The 12,675-nt window shown below is 44.8% G+C and overlaps 1 protein-coding gene across 1 annotated transcript in view; it reads right to left on the bottom strand.

Annotated features, from left to right (window-relative positions):
- Nucleotides 1-12,675, bottom strand: part of LOC116845478 (neural-cadherin-like) — a 76,569-nt gene that overhangs the window by 4,546 nt on the left and 59,348 nt on the right. The window contains exons 2-13 of the mRNA XM_032818208.1: nucleotides 7,754-7,897; nucleotides 5,667-5,782; nucleotides 4,965-5,129; nucleotides 4,700-4,837; nucleotides 3,637-3,823; nucleotides 3,077-3,310; nucleotides 2,414-2,586; nucleotides 2,078-2,227; nucleotides 1,494-1,799; nucleotides 989-1,262; nucleotides 547-755; nucleotides 71-403 (exon numbers count right to left, since the gene is read on the bottom strand). Coding sequence (XP_032674099.1) covers nucleotides 71-403; nucleotides 547-755; nucleotides 989-1,262; nucleotides 1,494-1,799; nucleotides 2,078-2,227; nucleotides 2,414-2,586; nucleotides 3,077-3,310; nucleotides 3,637-3,823; nucleotides 4,700-4,837; nucleotides 4,965-5,129; nucleotides 5,667-5,782; nucleotides 7,754-7,897 — 2,429 coding nt within the window. The remainder of the gene's footprint in view (nucleotides 1-70; nucleotides 404-546; nucleotides 756-988; nucleotides 1,263-1,493; nucleotides 1,800-2,077; nucleotides 2,228-2,413; nucleotides 2,587-3,076; nucleotides 3,311-3,636; nucleotides 3,824-4,699; nucleotides 4,838-4,964; nucleotides 5,130-5,666; nucleotides 5,783-7,753; nucleotides 7,898-12,675) is intronic.

The raw sequence follows: 12,675 nt of genomic DNA, 5'->3' as shown, positions 1-12,675 counted from the left end.
GATTCGAAAAGAATCTTCATGCGCAGAGAAATTAATACATAAAATTGATAGAGAATCCTGTTCATCTCACCTGATAATTCCAGACACGAATGAAGTCCTCGTCCGTTATCCCGGATATCCGAACCGAGCCTGAATTCAGTACCGCATCGTGCGGAATACTCTTGACGGTGACGGTTACGTTCGCGGGTACGTCCGTCTGCGTGTGCTTCCGATCGTAGACCTTAAACCGCAAGTGATATTTGCCGTCGTGCGTGCCGGACTTCATGTAGATCATCCCTGAGTCTTCATCGAGCTTAAATTGAGTGTGCTCCAATCCTTCCCAGTAGAACTTTTTATCCGGCAGATCCCAGTCGTCTAGATCGTATACATATACCCTACCTATCTCGGTATCAGGCGATTGTCCCTGAAAATTTATTGCATATCGCGGATTATATTATTGCGCCGCGGTAAATCCTTCGGAAACCATAACAAACGCAAGCTGACAGTGTTCGCATATAGGAAAAATCTGAATATTATATAATATAGTTTATACGTAATGTTACTTACTGCATAGTTATATACAAAGATTTCCTTCGAGCCAGGCTGCATTTTGTTGTCGTTAACGTCCCCTATGATAACGGTCAATGTACTGGTCCCAGACATAGAAGGATTCCCGGAATCTTTGATGACAATAGGGATCAAGAACTCCTTCTGCTGTTCCCTGTCAAACGATCGTAAAGACGACACTACGGCCATTCCGTCTCCGTTGGCTCCCTCTGAAAAATAGTGACAATTTGAGTGAATTATTGTAGTCATTTTTATCATATATGTTTGGAACAATATCAATTATTAAGATATTTAGATATTGACAAAAGTTAACAACAAAATTGAAGATATCTCAGAGGCGTTGAAAAGTGATTTTAAATTATTTCCTTTGAAAAAGATTTCTCCCAAAGATTGAAAAGATCTCGCAATTTCTGTACGACAGATATTTTTTGACGAAACTCACTGTTATCGCTTTCCACTTTGAAGCTAGCTCGGATAACATCGTTCGCATTAGGATCCATCCTGAATGTAAACGGCGGACCGTTGCTTCTCGATCGGTCGTCGTCATCGGTGGCGAGAATCTCGACGACCTTCTTGGTTTGTGCGTATTCCGGCAAAACTGGACGATAGTCCTTGAGGAATCGGGGTGGATTATCATTGATGTCCTGCACAACGACTGTCAGGGTGGCCGTCGCGGTTTTGGGTGGTATGCCATCGTCGATCGCCAAAATTTTAACCTGAGATAATAAAAAGTTTATTTTTCAGTGATTACATTTTAATTTATATTTCAATTTAGAATATATTTATTTAATAACATGCAATAGAACGACAAATTTGAATTAAACAAACTTCATGAAAAAAAATTCTCCTGGAACATTCATTAGATTTCTTTCAATTTTATAACAACGAAATCGTTTTTCTAACAATTGTTTTTTTGTTATTTGTTATTGATATTTCATAATCTTTACCTGATGTCGAGGAGTTTCTTCGCGATCGAGGCTTCTCTGAATCGACACTGTGCCGTTTTCGTTGATGAAGAATTGCCGCTTTCGATCGGAGCTTCTGTCAATGGAATAAGAGACCTTGCTCTTTCCACCTTGATCTGGATCGGTGGCCTTGAATGTTTCCAGGGTGCTGCCTATGCGAGCGTTTTCCGCCACACTGGTCTCGATGTTGGCTTTCTCGAACAGCGGCTGATTGTCGTTAATATCTCGCAATTTCACAACCACCCAGGAGTAAGCTACGTGGTATTTGTCGTTGTCGTTGTCTTCGCCCTAAAAAAGGGAAATTTGCTCGAATGAGTTATCACTATGAGGAGTTATTGTCACCATTTCTGTAATTGAAAGATATACCGAAACAATCTATCTCGCGAAGTCATCGGTTTTTAGAAAAACGTTGAGTTAAAACATTTTTTCAAGGAAATATATTTATTCGAACAAATTTCAAGAAAATTCAAATCTTCCTGATATATTTCACGTTACAGGAAAATCTATACATACAAGACTCCGTAGGGTTTTACATATTTCATGTAATCTTCCTCGCTCACACATACCTTATCGTTCACCTGTATCCTAAATCTAAAGCCATTGCTTTGCAATTGGTCCTCGTAATCCAGCGACTGTACAATTTTCAATGATCCCGTGCCGTCGTTGTTCCGTACCATAGTAAATTTGTCGGCGCCGTAACCGCTGCTCTCGATCACCTGCAAGTCATCGTATGTATCTCTCGAGCTTCGCTCATAATCATCGCCGAGGTCACGTAAAGAAAGAATCGCCAATACGATCATGCCATTCTAATCTCGAGAACGCGAGAAGAATAGTAGAAACGCGCTCTCCACGGGCGATTTAAATATCTCGGCTGGCGGAGAATAATGTATCGTGACCGATACCTTGTATTGGAATTTATTGGTCTCGTCCTCGTCGTGGACAGTAACGGTGAGTATCGGCATTTCGGGCAGATCCGGTCCTTCCGTCTCGTCCACCTCGGTGAACCATTCCTCCTTCGTGAATTGCGGCGGCATGTCGTTTATATCTTTGACCCGTATCGATGCCGTCCCGGTACCTGAAAGGAGGTGCATACGTGCTCGGCAACGATGGCTGGCTGGCGCGCGCGCATCCTCGACGGAATATCAACCATCCCGGAGAAAACACTTAAAATATGCAAAACGATATCGCCACCCGTGGTGGCCGCGGGTGTTCGCCGCGGTGTTCTTTTCACGGATGAGGCGATCCCGGAATACCAACTTTGCGCGCGAACTGCAAACGGCTGTTTAAACTAAAATGCGAGCGGCATAAAAGAGAGACGCGCCGAGCACATCGATGATGTCATATCTTATAGAATGAGCGACGCAAACAATATAAAGCGTGAAAATAAACCGTATCCTTTTCCCAAATTCCGTCAATGTACCGTGCGCCGTGGTATTGAATAATACGAGAGCGAAATAGCACGAGTTATCCCACCGGCGTAGAATATTATAGGAAAACGCTGTAAAACTGAGGCTAGGCGATCGAATGCAATCGAGGATTAAAATAACACCGTCGAGGAGCCGTACCTTTTAAACCTCCTCCGTCCATCGCGACGACCTGTATAGAGTAATCCGGGGTGCGTTCGCGATCCAGACAACATACTGCGGTCTTTATCACGCCGGTCTCCGATTCGATCTCGAAAATGGGCGAGCCAGTCTCCTCCTCGATGACATTCTTCTCGATGGAGTAGATGAGCCTCGCGTTCGTGCCTTCGCTCGGATCGTCGTAATCCACGGCTGTCATTGTCATTACCACCATTCCTGGCGAGCAAAACGGACGCGAGGAATGTTAAAGCTTTGGTTAAGCTACATAAAGCTAAGTGGTGAAAATCCACTGTTGTTATAAATTCACTGTTATTTGTCAGTAAAAGAGAGGGGGGAATGAATTGTCAAACTGGTCCTTTCTCTGAGAGACAAAGACACAACAAATCGATAGATGTCATTTGATGGCGGGATAAAAGAGCGACGGTCTCTTCTGTTGCCTCTCTTGCGTGCGGACTTTTAATTCAGCACAAGAGAATTTAATCGGTGCAAATGTAACATTACGAGAACCGCGCGGTTTGTCCCACTGGCCGTTCCCCACAAACCTGCGGTGCCATTCTCGGTGACGTTGCCGAAGTAGACCCCCTGCGGGAATATCGGGGCGTTGTCGTTGATGTCCTTGAGGTTAACTTGCACGTCGGCATAACCCACGAGACCCTCTCCGCCTTCGTCCTGTGCAAACACGGTGAACCGCCATTGCGGCCGGCCATTCGGTTGGTCTCTGTCCAGCGGCTACGCAGAAAAAGGAGGAGTCACGTAGAGGATCCTTTGAGAGCAGCCAGTCAAACACACAATTCAACAAGGACATATCGTATATTGACACGGTCTTCACCGGGAACTCAATATCGTCTCACGCGCTACCGATATTTGAATTATTCCACCATGTACTCGCAATATCGTGCGCGTCCCACAGCCACGTGCACAAATGTCGCGTTCTCCAGGTATAGAAGAATTAATTTCCCGTGTCGGGGACGTGCACGTGTTAGATTATTGCGACAGGCTCGATCCGGCTCTACCCATCGATCGAAGATCGATCTTTCCCGAGCGACGTGTCCGCGAAACTCTGCACTTTGCGCAATTCATTTTACTCTAATATATATATTTTAATGCAGACAAATCAATTCTTCATGTCGTGCAAATTTACACGGACAATAAGGAGAGAATTTTATAATGAAAATTATTGTAGATTTTTGTAATCGAGTAGTGGATCGACTCTCGGCAGTAATTCGCTATCCTTCCATTTTTCATATGTGCTATTTATATTTTAGAAATTGAGGAATGCCATGGAAACATTTGCTGTGTTCCTGATGAAACATAGTAAAATTTCCAACGAGATTTGCTGTGTTCCGTAGCAAGACAGATTTTATACTGATAGTCCATTTTTGCACTACAAAAAACATAGTAAGATTAAAAAGAATTTATATGAAAAGAGAAAGACTAAAATATTCTTTCTCTCTCTCTCTCTGTAAAATACAATTTCGGTGATGTTGCAACAGATATCTCTGTTTCTCGTTTTGTTAGGACATGAGCGCGATTCTTCTCGCGAAATTGCTCTTTGTGGAACTGTCAATTTTTAATTACACCGTCGGTCAATTCGGGAATACAGACCTTTAGGACGAAGATTTCGCCGGTCGTGCGGTTGATATCGAACTTGCTGTTCGAAGGATTATCGGCATCGATACCTTGCCCGGTCAGGAAGTAAACGATGTTTTGCGGTCTGTCCTTATCTCCGTCGGTGGCGGTGACCTGCGGACCGAATTGCGAATTGACTATAAGCTGACAGTCGCGGCATGCTTGAGCATTTCGAACCGAAGACGGGTCATGTAATTCGGAAGGAAACTCGATGTAACGATTGCATAAGGAGAGCAATTACCCCGAGGACGCGTTTCGGCAGAGTTCTGTCGTCCTCCTCCGTAATTTGTGTTCTGTAATTTGGCCGCTCGAAGACGGGCGGGTTGTCGTTTACGTCCTTCACGTGAATTACAACAGTCGTGTAATTCTCCTTCAAGTTGTCCGAGGCAGTAAGCCGAAGCTCGTACTGCAAGACATACACAAGCATGTATTTTAATCTAGCGTAAAACCAGCCAGGAGTTCTGCTATGTGCATGTATGTGTGTGCGTACATATGTACTTATTTCATACCTTGAACATAATTTCTCTATATATACTCGAAACAAACACAAAGAAAGACGAATGTTATATTTTTATCATGTATTTCTGCTGTGTCAATCAATGTTTCTCAGGTCATTTTTTTTTATATCGCATAATTAGAGTAGATCTTTTCCTGCAATGTCGCTTACATGAATGAAAGAGAACTGCGAATAACTATTAGCTTAACTCCTAAGCTTAACCGAGAAAAGTACAAGCAAAGGTAACTGAAGGTAAATAAAGGTAGTCCAGAGAATGAATAAAACTTGGAAACCTTTGTACACGACCGAGAAACGCAGCGAATAACTTTGGAATAAATAAAGAGAACTTAACGCTGCGCACGTGCATGCACGATAGAAACGGCTACAAAGTGCAGTAAAAGGCGTTCGAGCGGCACACGCTCGAATGACATTTATGGCGATACCAACCCTCTTCCTCGTCTCATAGTCCAACGCACCCGCGACGTAAATGGCGCCGGTCATGTTTTTCACGGCGAACGCACCGCCTATGTTCCCGCTCGTGATCTCGTATCGAATACGCGAGGCTGCGGCAAAAAAGGGGATGCTTTTAATAAAAGCCAGACACGAGAGCATACCGCTCTCCTCTTCTTCTCTCCTGCACTCTTTCTATCTTTCTCTTTCCGCCGCGCGTTGTAATCGAGTGAATTTCAAGATAAAAGTTCCCGCTGCGACGAATGTTTTATCGAATAAGAAAGTTCGGCTGTGCGCCGGGGAAAGGGTAGAGGAGAATTCTGCAGAGGAGAGTCAACCATCCGATCGGGTGAACGTTTGAACTTTACCCGATCCACCTCGCGATAATTCGCGATTTACACGTGATCTAGATGGGCTCCGGTGGAGGTTATTTCGGGGAAAACGATAGCCTGGTAAAACCGGTCTCGGATTAGGATGATAGCACGCAGGACGCTTAAATTCGAGACTTGACTTGTGTTTGTCTTGTTTTGTTTAAGAGGAGGTTCGTTTCGCCTCTCTCCCACCGTCCCCGTTCGCTATTGCGCCAATTTGTAAAGGCTTTAAACGATCCGCGAGTTGCGACAGAATTCAGGGCAGAATTCTCTTTGTGAGGGAACACCCGAACAGCCGGAATTGCAATTTGTACACGATGCACGCACCTGCAGATGTGTGTACCCATAAATCGCCGGGCGTTTTCTCTATATTGCATAACGCGTGAAATTAACGATAATAAAATTCCGCCCCAAATTATGTCATCAGTCGCACAACAAAGCTACCCGACACTATTACTTTAAATGGCAGATTTATTTCAATTATTTGCGATTTTAATCAAATGAAGAATTTGTAATTTTTAAATCAAGTAACAAACATGGAGGCAATCTACGCACGTGGAGAGAGAAAGAGAGAGAGAATGGCACATTTGTTTATGCCGGCAGACTTTAATTGCGTGTAGCCTGCATTATTCACGCACCGCCACATTAATGTGTTTACATTGTGCAAAATGCTTTGTACTCAGCGTTACAAAGAATGTACGATCCGAGCTGGATTGGCGCAACCGCCGCGCGCGGCATGCGTGCGCTGGAAATGCGTATATCAATTTTGCCCGCGTCATCAATATTTATCGAGCGACGAATTAAATGTATCAAACATCGAAACGCGGAAAATTGTATAATTGGTTGCATTTAATTTAATTAGCCGGAAGGATCAAACATCGAAGTGCAAATTAAACGTGAAGAGGGTTTCAATCGATCGCGTTAATGTTTTAATGTATCGCAAACTCTCGGGCGCGCGCGATGCGCGTCCCGTCGCCGGTAATTCGAGCGCAACACATCCGCGACGACGAGCGGAATATCTCCGTAATGCACATATAATTACCACTTTTCGTTAAGTTGCCGAACAACGAGGGGCGATTCGAGAGTTTCTGGCGATGAATTCCCCTCCCTCGTATCACGATACACACAATGGTCGGGCGCGATCGGCCGTAGTTATGTCGCGACAGTTTCTACTTCATCGTATCGCGCTCGTCTCGTGACAAACGAGATTACACTCTACCTCCCGTATTAATTGCCTCGCGTGTATTTATAGTTAACCGCTCAAATGTGGTCGAATATACCGGCTACACACGCCAGATACAATCCGCTCTGTTACAATGCAGTTACAAATAAATAAATATATCGTGAGTTGTTAGTTTTGGAATTACAATATTAAACTGCGAGACATACACAGAGAAAAAGGCACAATGCTGGCAATTGTATAAGTGACAACTTCACGAGTTTTATGCGTAGAATTTTAAATAAATAATAATTATTATTAATTACTTTTTTCATATTTTTTATAAAAACTATTTTCTCGAATTACTTTAATACAATTCGGTGACACAGGCTGAATGGTCACGAGAATTGTGCAGTTTTCGTTGCCACACTATCGTGTCTTTTTTTTTGAGTGCAGAGGAAAATAATTCGGTGATCAACGAGCTGATCGTCTCGAGTGGACTCGACTATTAACGATGTAATTGTGAAGAAAGCAGAAAAAGGATGGATACTCACACTCATCGTGATCTTTGGCGGTAACGGTGAGCACCGTGTGCTGGATGTCCTCATTCTCGTCTACCTCAGCCTCGTAGAGGCCCTTGTCGAAGTACGGGGGATTATCGTTCTTGTCGGCTATCCCGATACGAATGAATTTCGTTACTGCAACACGTCAAAGAAAATCCGTTCCGTTAAATATCGCGGCACTCCAATGTACTCTCCAAATAAATTATATCGCGACCGTCTACAAAGCAGAGGATAATGGCCGCGTAAATCCACTTCTCCCTTGCGAATTAATTCCGTCGAACATTAGAGGCGCGGCTAATGCCTCTCCACTTTCGAGCCATGTATTTTTTAAACAATGTGCACATTCCGTAATAAAGAGTACTCGAAACGTCCATCTCGAGTGCCCTTAATGTTTAACTACTCGTTAAACGTTAATTCGCAATTTTTCACGAGACACTGCGAATAAGCTGCGTTTGCGATGTTGAAATATACACGGAAGTCAGATGATTAATCAGACGCTACATCTCTCCTCGATCAGTTTCGCAACGCGTCCCGTGTTCGATAGGGGAATCTGTTTTTCAACAATTTTCAAAAGATACATTAATATGTATTGGATGCAAGCTGCGCTGGGCAAAACTCATCGAGAGAAATTGTCGCAAACTTTAATCACCAAGCTGTACGATATGTCGCAAGAAATACATTCGCAGACGTCTGTCGTACGATCGTCAAGATTAGAGTTTCCCCAATCAAAGTTGGGACAAAGCATGATTCCTGATTGGTCCGCTTTCCGTCCGCCAGCTTTAGGGACGACGTGAGTGCGAGTGAAAGAGAAGCTCTAAAACTGAAATGATCGAGGCACACTGCAGCTTCTCTCTCATTCACTTCCTCCCTACAAATAGCAGGCGGTGCCCTAACTCCGACTTGAGAGGATAATGTCGCGCGCGTGAGCAGCGGTGACAATGTTGTTTCGCAATTGTTATTTGCATGCTATGTTTATGCGGACGGCGGCCTCTTCTGTAAAGAGGTGTCAGCGAACTATGAATGCTGCAAGTTCCTTCAAATACACTCTATTCTTTCCCTTCTCTCCCTTCCCTCAGAGGAACGCGATACTACGCTTTACATAACAAATGTAATAAAGATAAGCCGGAGTGCCTTCCTTTGCAGTATGCAGTATGCACGAATGCAAAATTCATACGGCGTGTTGGTCACATTTTTGAGATCCGGCTGATGCGCCCCGGGGAATATTCTATATCCATTCGCGCAGGTGTCGCCGCTCTCAAGAAGCTCTCGGAGTAATGCACATAATCAATTATGTATTAAAATCTCGACTGCGGCAGTGCGAGCGCTCCTGTGTGGCGCGCGAGAAAATTCATTATGACACAGCGGGACTGACCCGGCCGCGCATTTGTCCGAAGTTACGGAATATTTCCAAATAGAAATCATTCGTGCGCGGCTGTAACACACATTTCGCGAATGATTAAATATTTGTCGCTGGGAACTTTGCATTGCAACATTGCATATTAATCTACACGGTTGTAAAATCCGACGTTAAGCAGAATGGATGCAAACGTGGACGGAAAGCAAACATTAGTCGGGCGTACATTATCTCCCGTCGGAGAGATCGCAAATATCGCGAACGACGGTGTCTAGCATTGAGAAAAATCCCTCTCGGTTATCAGAATAAAGGAAATACGTTTGTTGCTCGATGATCGTCCGGCAAACAGATCGAACATTACCATTTCTCAGACCATTTGTCATTTTAACGAACGTGCACTCGCTTGAGATACAAGCACTTGTTCTCGTTGATTAGCTCAGTTGCGTCATAGAAGTAACGCAACTTCTCCATTACAGAAGTGTCGCTGCTTGGAGCAGCAAATTGAACGTAACAGATCATCTGTTGCCACTACAACGGGGTTATTCGTTATCCTATATCAGCAAATCCTTTGTTGTTGATGTTCCATTTAATAAGCAAAACTTTTTCTCTCAGTGCGCGAGTGTTTTTTATGGGATATTTACATATGAGAAATGATACGGAAAAAAGGCTTCCGGCGGCCGCCCGACTCTCCTCCGCGCATTATGTATTCCCGCGGTTTGCTCTTAATGTACTTCGCGCGCCGAAGTGCGGAACTTGGGCGATAAAGAAGCCCAGGACCGTTAATCATTTTTTCGCCCCGCCGCGGAAATTTAAGATGGGCAATTACCGGCCGCCGCGGCAAAAAGGTTAAGTAGTTTCAGATAACGGCACTTCGTTCCGGAAGTGGACGTTTATTGATGGAACTGGGTTGCCCCGCTAACGTATAATTGCGCTGGCTCTCTTCTCTTTTGTTTTTTTTTTCTAAATTAGTGTATTAAGCCATTAATCGCATCAACGGCGCAGGAGGTGCAATAAACAAGCGATAAGTTCCGCATACATTCTGCATAATCCACGACGGATAATGAGCGCGAGGTAGGATAACGTTCATCATTTCACGAAGTTCAACGATAGGCGACAACCCGGTCGCTTATCGTCGCGAGGAGATCCGCGAAACGTTCGATTAATTTCGCAGCCGTCGTTGTCGCCCGTCCTCAGAAAAACGGAGAGAGCCGGTTATCGCGACGGAAACGCCGATAAAAGGGCGGCGAAATTAATGGCGAATTTATCTCGGATTAATCGGTGAATCGAATCAGCGAGAGCCGCGGCTTCATTCGACGCGCGTAGCGCGCTCACTCGCCCGCTCATTGTCGAGGTCGCCGTTTAAAAGCGACGGCCGCGCGATTCGCGTCTATATTTGTTTAGCAAAAGCGTCCAATCGACATTAACGTGTTAGCGTAACGTATGTACACCGAGCCACATTAGCGGGAAATCCATTAAAATGCGTTCCCGAGTCTATTCGACGCCGAGCGGGCCGTGATATTGCACCGCGGCCAATTTGCTCGGAGAGAGTACCGTCAAGCTGCGCCGCCAAGGATTCTCTTCATCCCGCCGTCGCTGCCGCCCGTTCAACTCCGGCCGTTTCCTCCGCTCGACAAATACTCGGTTGATTAAGTTAATCCGAGCGCAGGTACCCCCCTGTGTCTCTCTCTCTCTCTCTCTCTCTCTCTCTCTCTCTCTCTCTCTCTCTCTCTGTTCTCCCTTCCTCTCGCATGCGAACGCTTTCTCACCGAATGTGATAGTTCAGAAATGGGGGATCACGTGTGAGCCTTAACGTTCGCCAGTGTATGAGCTTCGTTTAATTTCATTAGGAGTTAATTATATCCAAGAGGATTCTCCGTGTCGCGCGCTCGCGATTATGTCCTTAATAGGGATTAAACTCTCCCCGAGTTGTTTTTCAAGTGAGAGTTTCATCTTACGCGCGCAACGCGCTGTCGTGATCGCTTTGGCACCCGATGACTTCATCTTCCCGATTTTGCTCTTATCTTTTAAGCCTGTATCGTACGTTAGCGAGAATCAACTTCGTCGGAAGGAGGAGAGGGGGATTTTCCCATGACAAACACGGATACGCTGAGATATCATATATACAGGATGTTGCGTCAACATATTGATCAATATGGCGGGTTGCTCACTCGCTTCGCCGGCAAGCGTGCTATTCAGCTCGGACTTAGCGATATACTTATTTGCAAAATAAATTGCGCTCATTTCTGACGTTAAGAGAAACATGAAAGATTGTTGTACATCGTCTCATCCATCATACCGATCTGTGTATTAATGCAACATCCTGAGAATAAAATCAACTTCACGACGCCGGAAATGCACGCTCGAGATTCTCGCCGAACAAATATTTTACTTCGCCGGGACGTTGTACTTTCAAATAGAGCGCAATCGAGAAAATATTATATAATACGACGTAACAGTGTTATATAATACGACGAAACTGCTGAGAGAAATATATATATATATATATATATATATATATATATATATAGAAAGAGAGAGAGAGAGGAGCAGAGGGAGAGAAAGATGGCTCATGTTAAAACTCTATCTTCTGCCTATTTAATAAACTTATGAAACAAAGCCCCTCTCCCGTTAATCCCGGGATGTTGCGTCGTCAATATGCACAATTACACGAATGTATAAACTGATCCGACACGGGAATATTTGCTGTCACACGTGGCACCGTTAAACACACCCCCAACCGTTGTTGAAGCGTCGCTGTTACGGAGGACGGGTGGACAGAGGATGGAGATTTATCGTCGGCGGTAACCACTAACTTCTGCAAAATAACCGGCTCATTTTCGCGCGAAGATCGCGCCGACGATAAACAGCCGCGGAGGAGCGGAGGGGAAGTGCATGATTGATTCGTAAGCCCGCTGCTTCCGACGTAACCGGGATAAAGTTACGAAACGGATGCGTGCGCGCATCGCACGAGCGCGCTTGTGTATCATGATAGGTGAAATTTACGTAATGATAATTCATCATTGCGCCTATCGTAAATGTTACGGCCTGGTTGTACATCATTGTTAACGGGCGAACGTCAGTTTTCCTTTTAATAGGTCGGCGTTACCCGACCGCGCGATCTACGATGCAGCCACGATGTACTGCGATGCGCGTTCGCACTCGCGAATTCGTGTATATCCCCGCGATAATGCGATACTGGATTACCATAATCGAGATAGATCGCGCGCCTTCCGGTACGAGAAAGTGTTACGCGCCGGTCCGGAATTTATCTTCTTTAGGGGAGCTTTTATATATGTATAGGATTAACGCACGCACGCGCGCGCGCGCATACACACACGTGTACGGTCGAGGAGTTTCCATTCCTTATTCAAGATGCCGTGTCTCTCCTTACGTCTTCGTTTTATTCAGGATTTCCAGAAGACATCAAGTTTTAAGTAGCGCGCGTCTAAGATACAGTTCGATATATTCCTTTTCGGACAAGAGGGGAAAAGAGAGAGAGAGAGAGAGAAAGAGAGAGAGAGAGAGAGAGAGAGAGAGAGAGAGAGAGAGAGAGAGAGAG

Source organism: Odontomachus brunneus, unplaced genomic scaffold (genome assembly GCF_010583005.1).
Source record: "Odontomachus brunneus isolate Ranch 3 - 2012 unplaced genomic scaffold, Obru_v1 Obru_scaffold_052, whole genome shotgun sequence".
Taxonomy (NCBI): Eukaryota; Metazoa; Arthropoda; class Insecta; order Hymenoptera; family Formicidae; genus Odontomachus; species Odontomachus brunneus.
The sequence above is the reverse complement of the archived record's forward strand: the minus strand, read 5'-3'. Positions and strand labels throughout refer to the sequence as shown.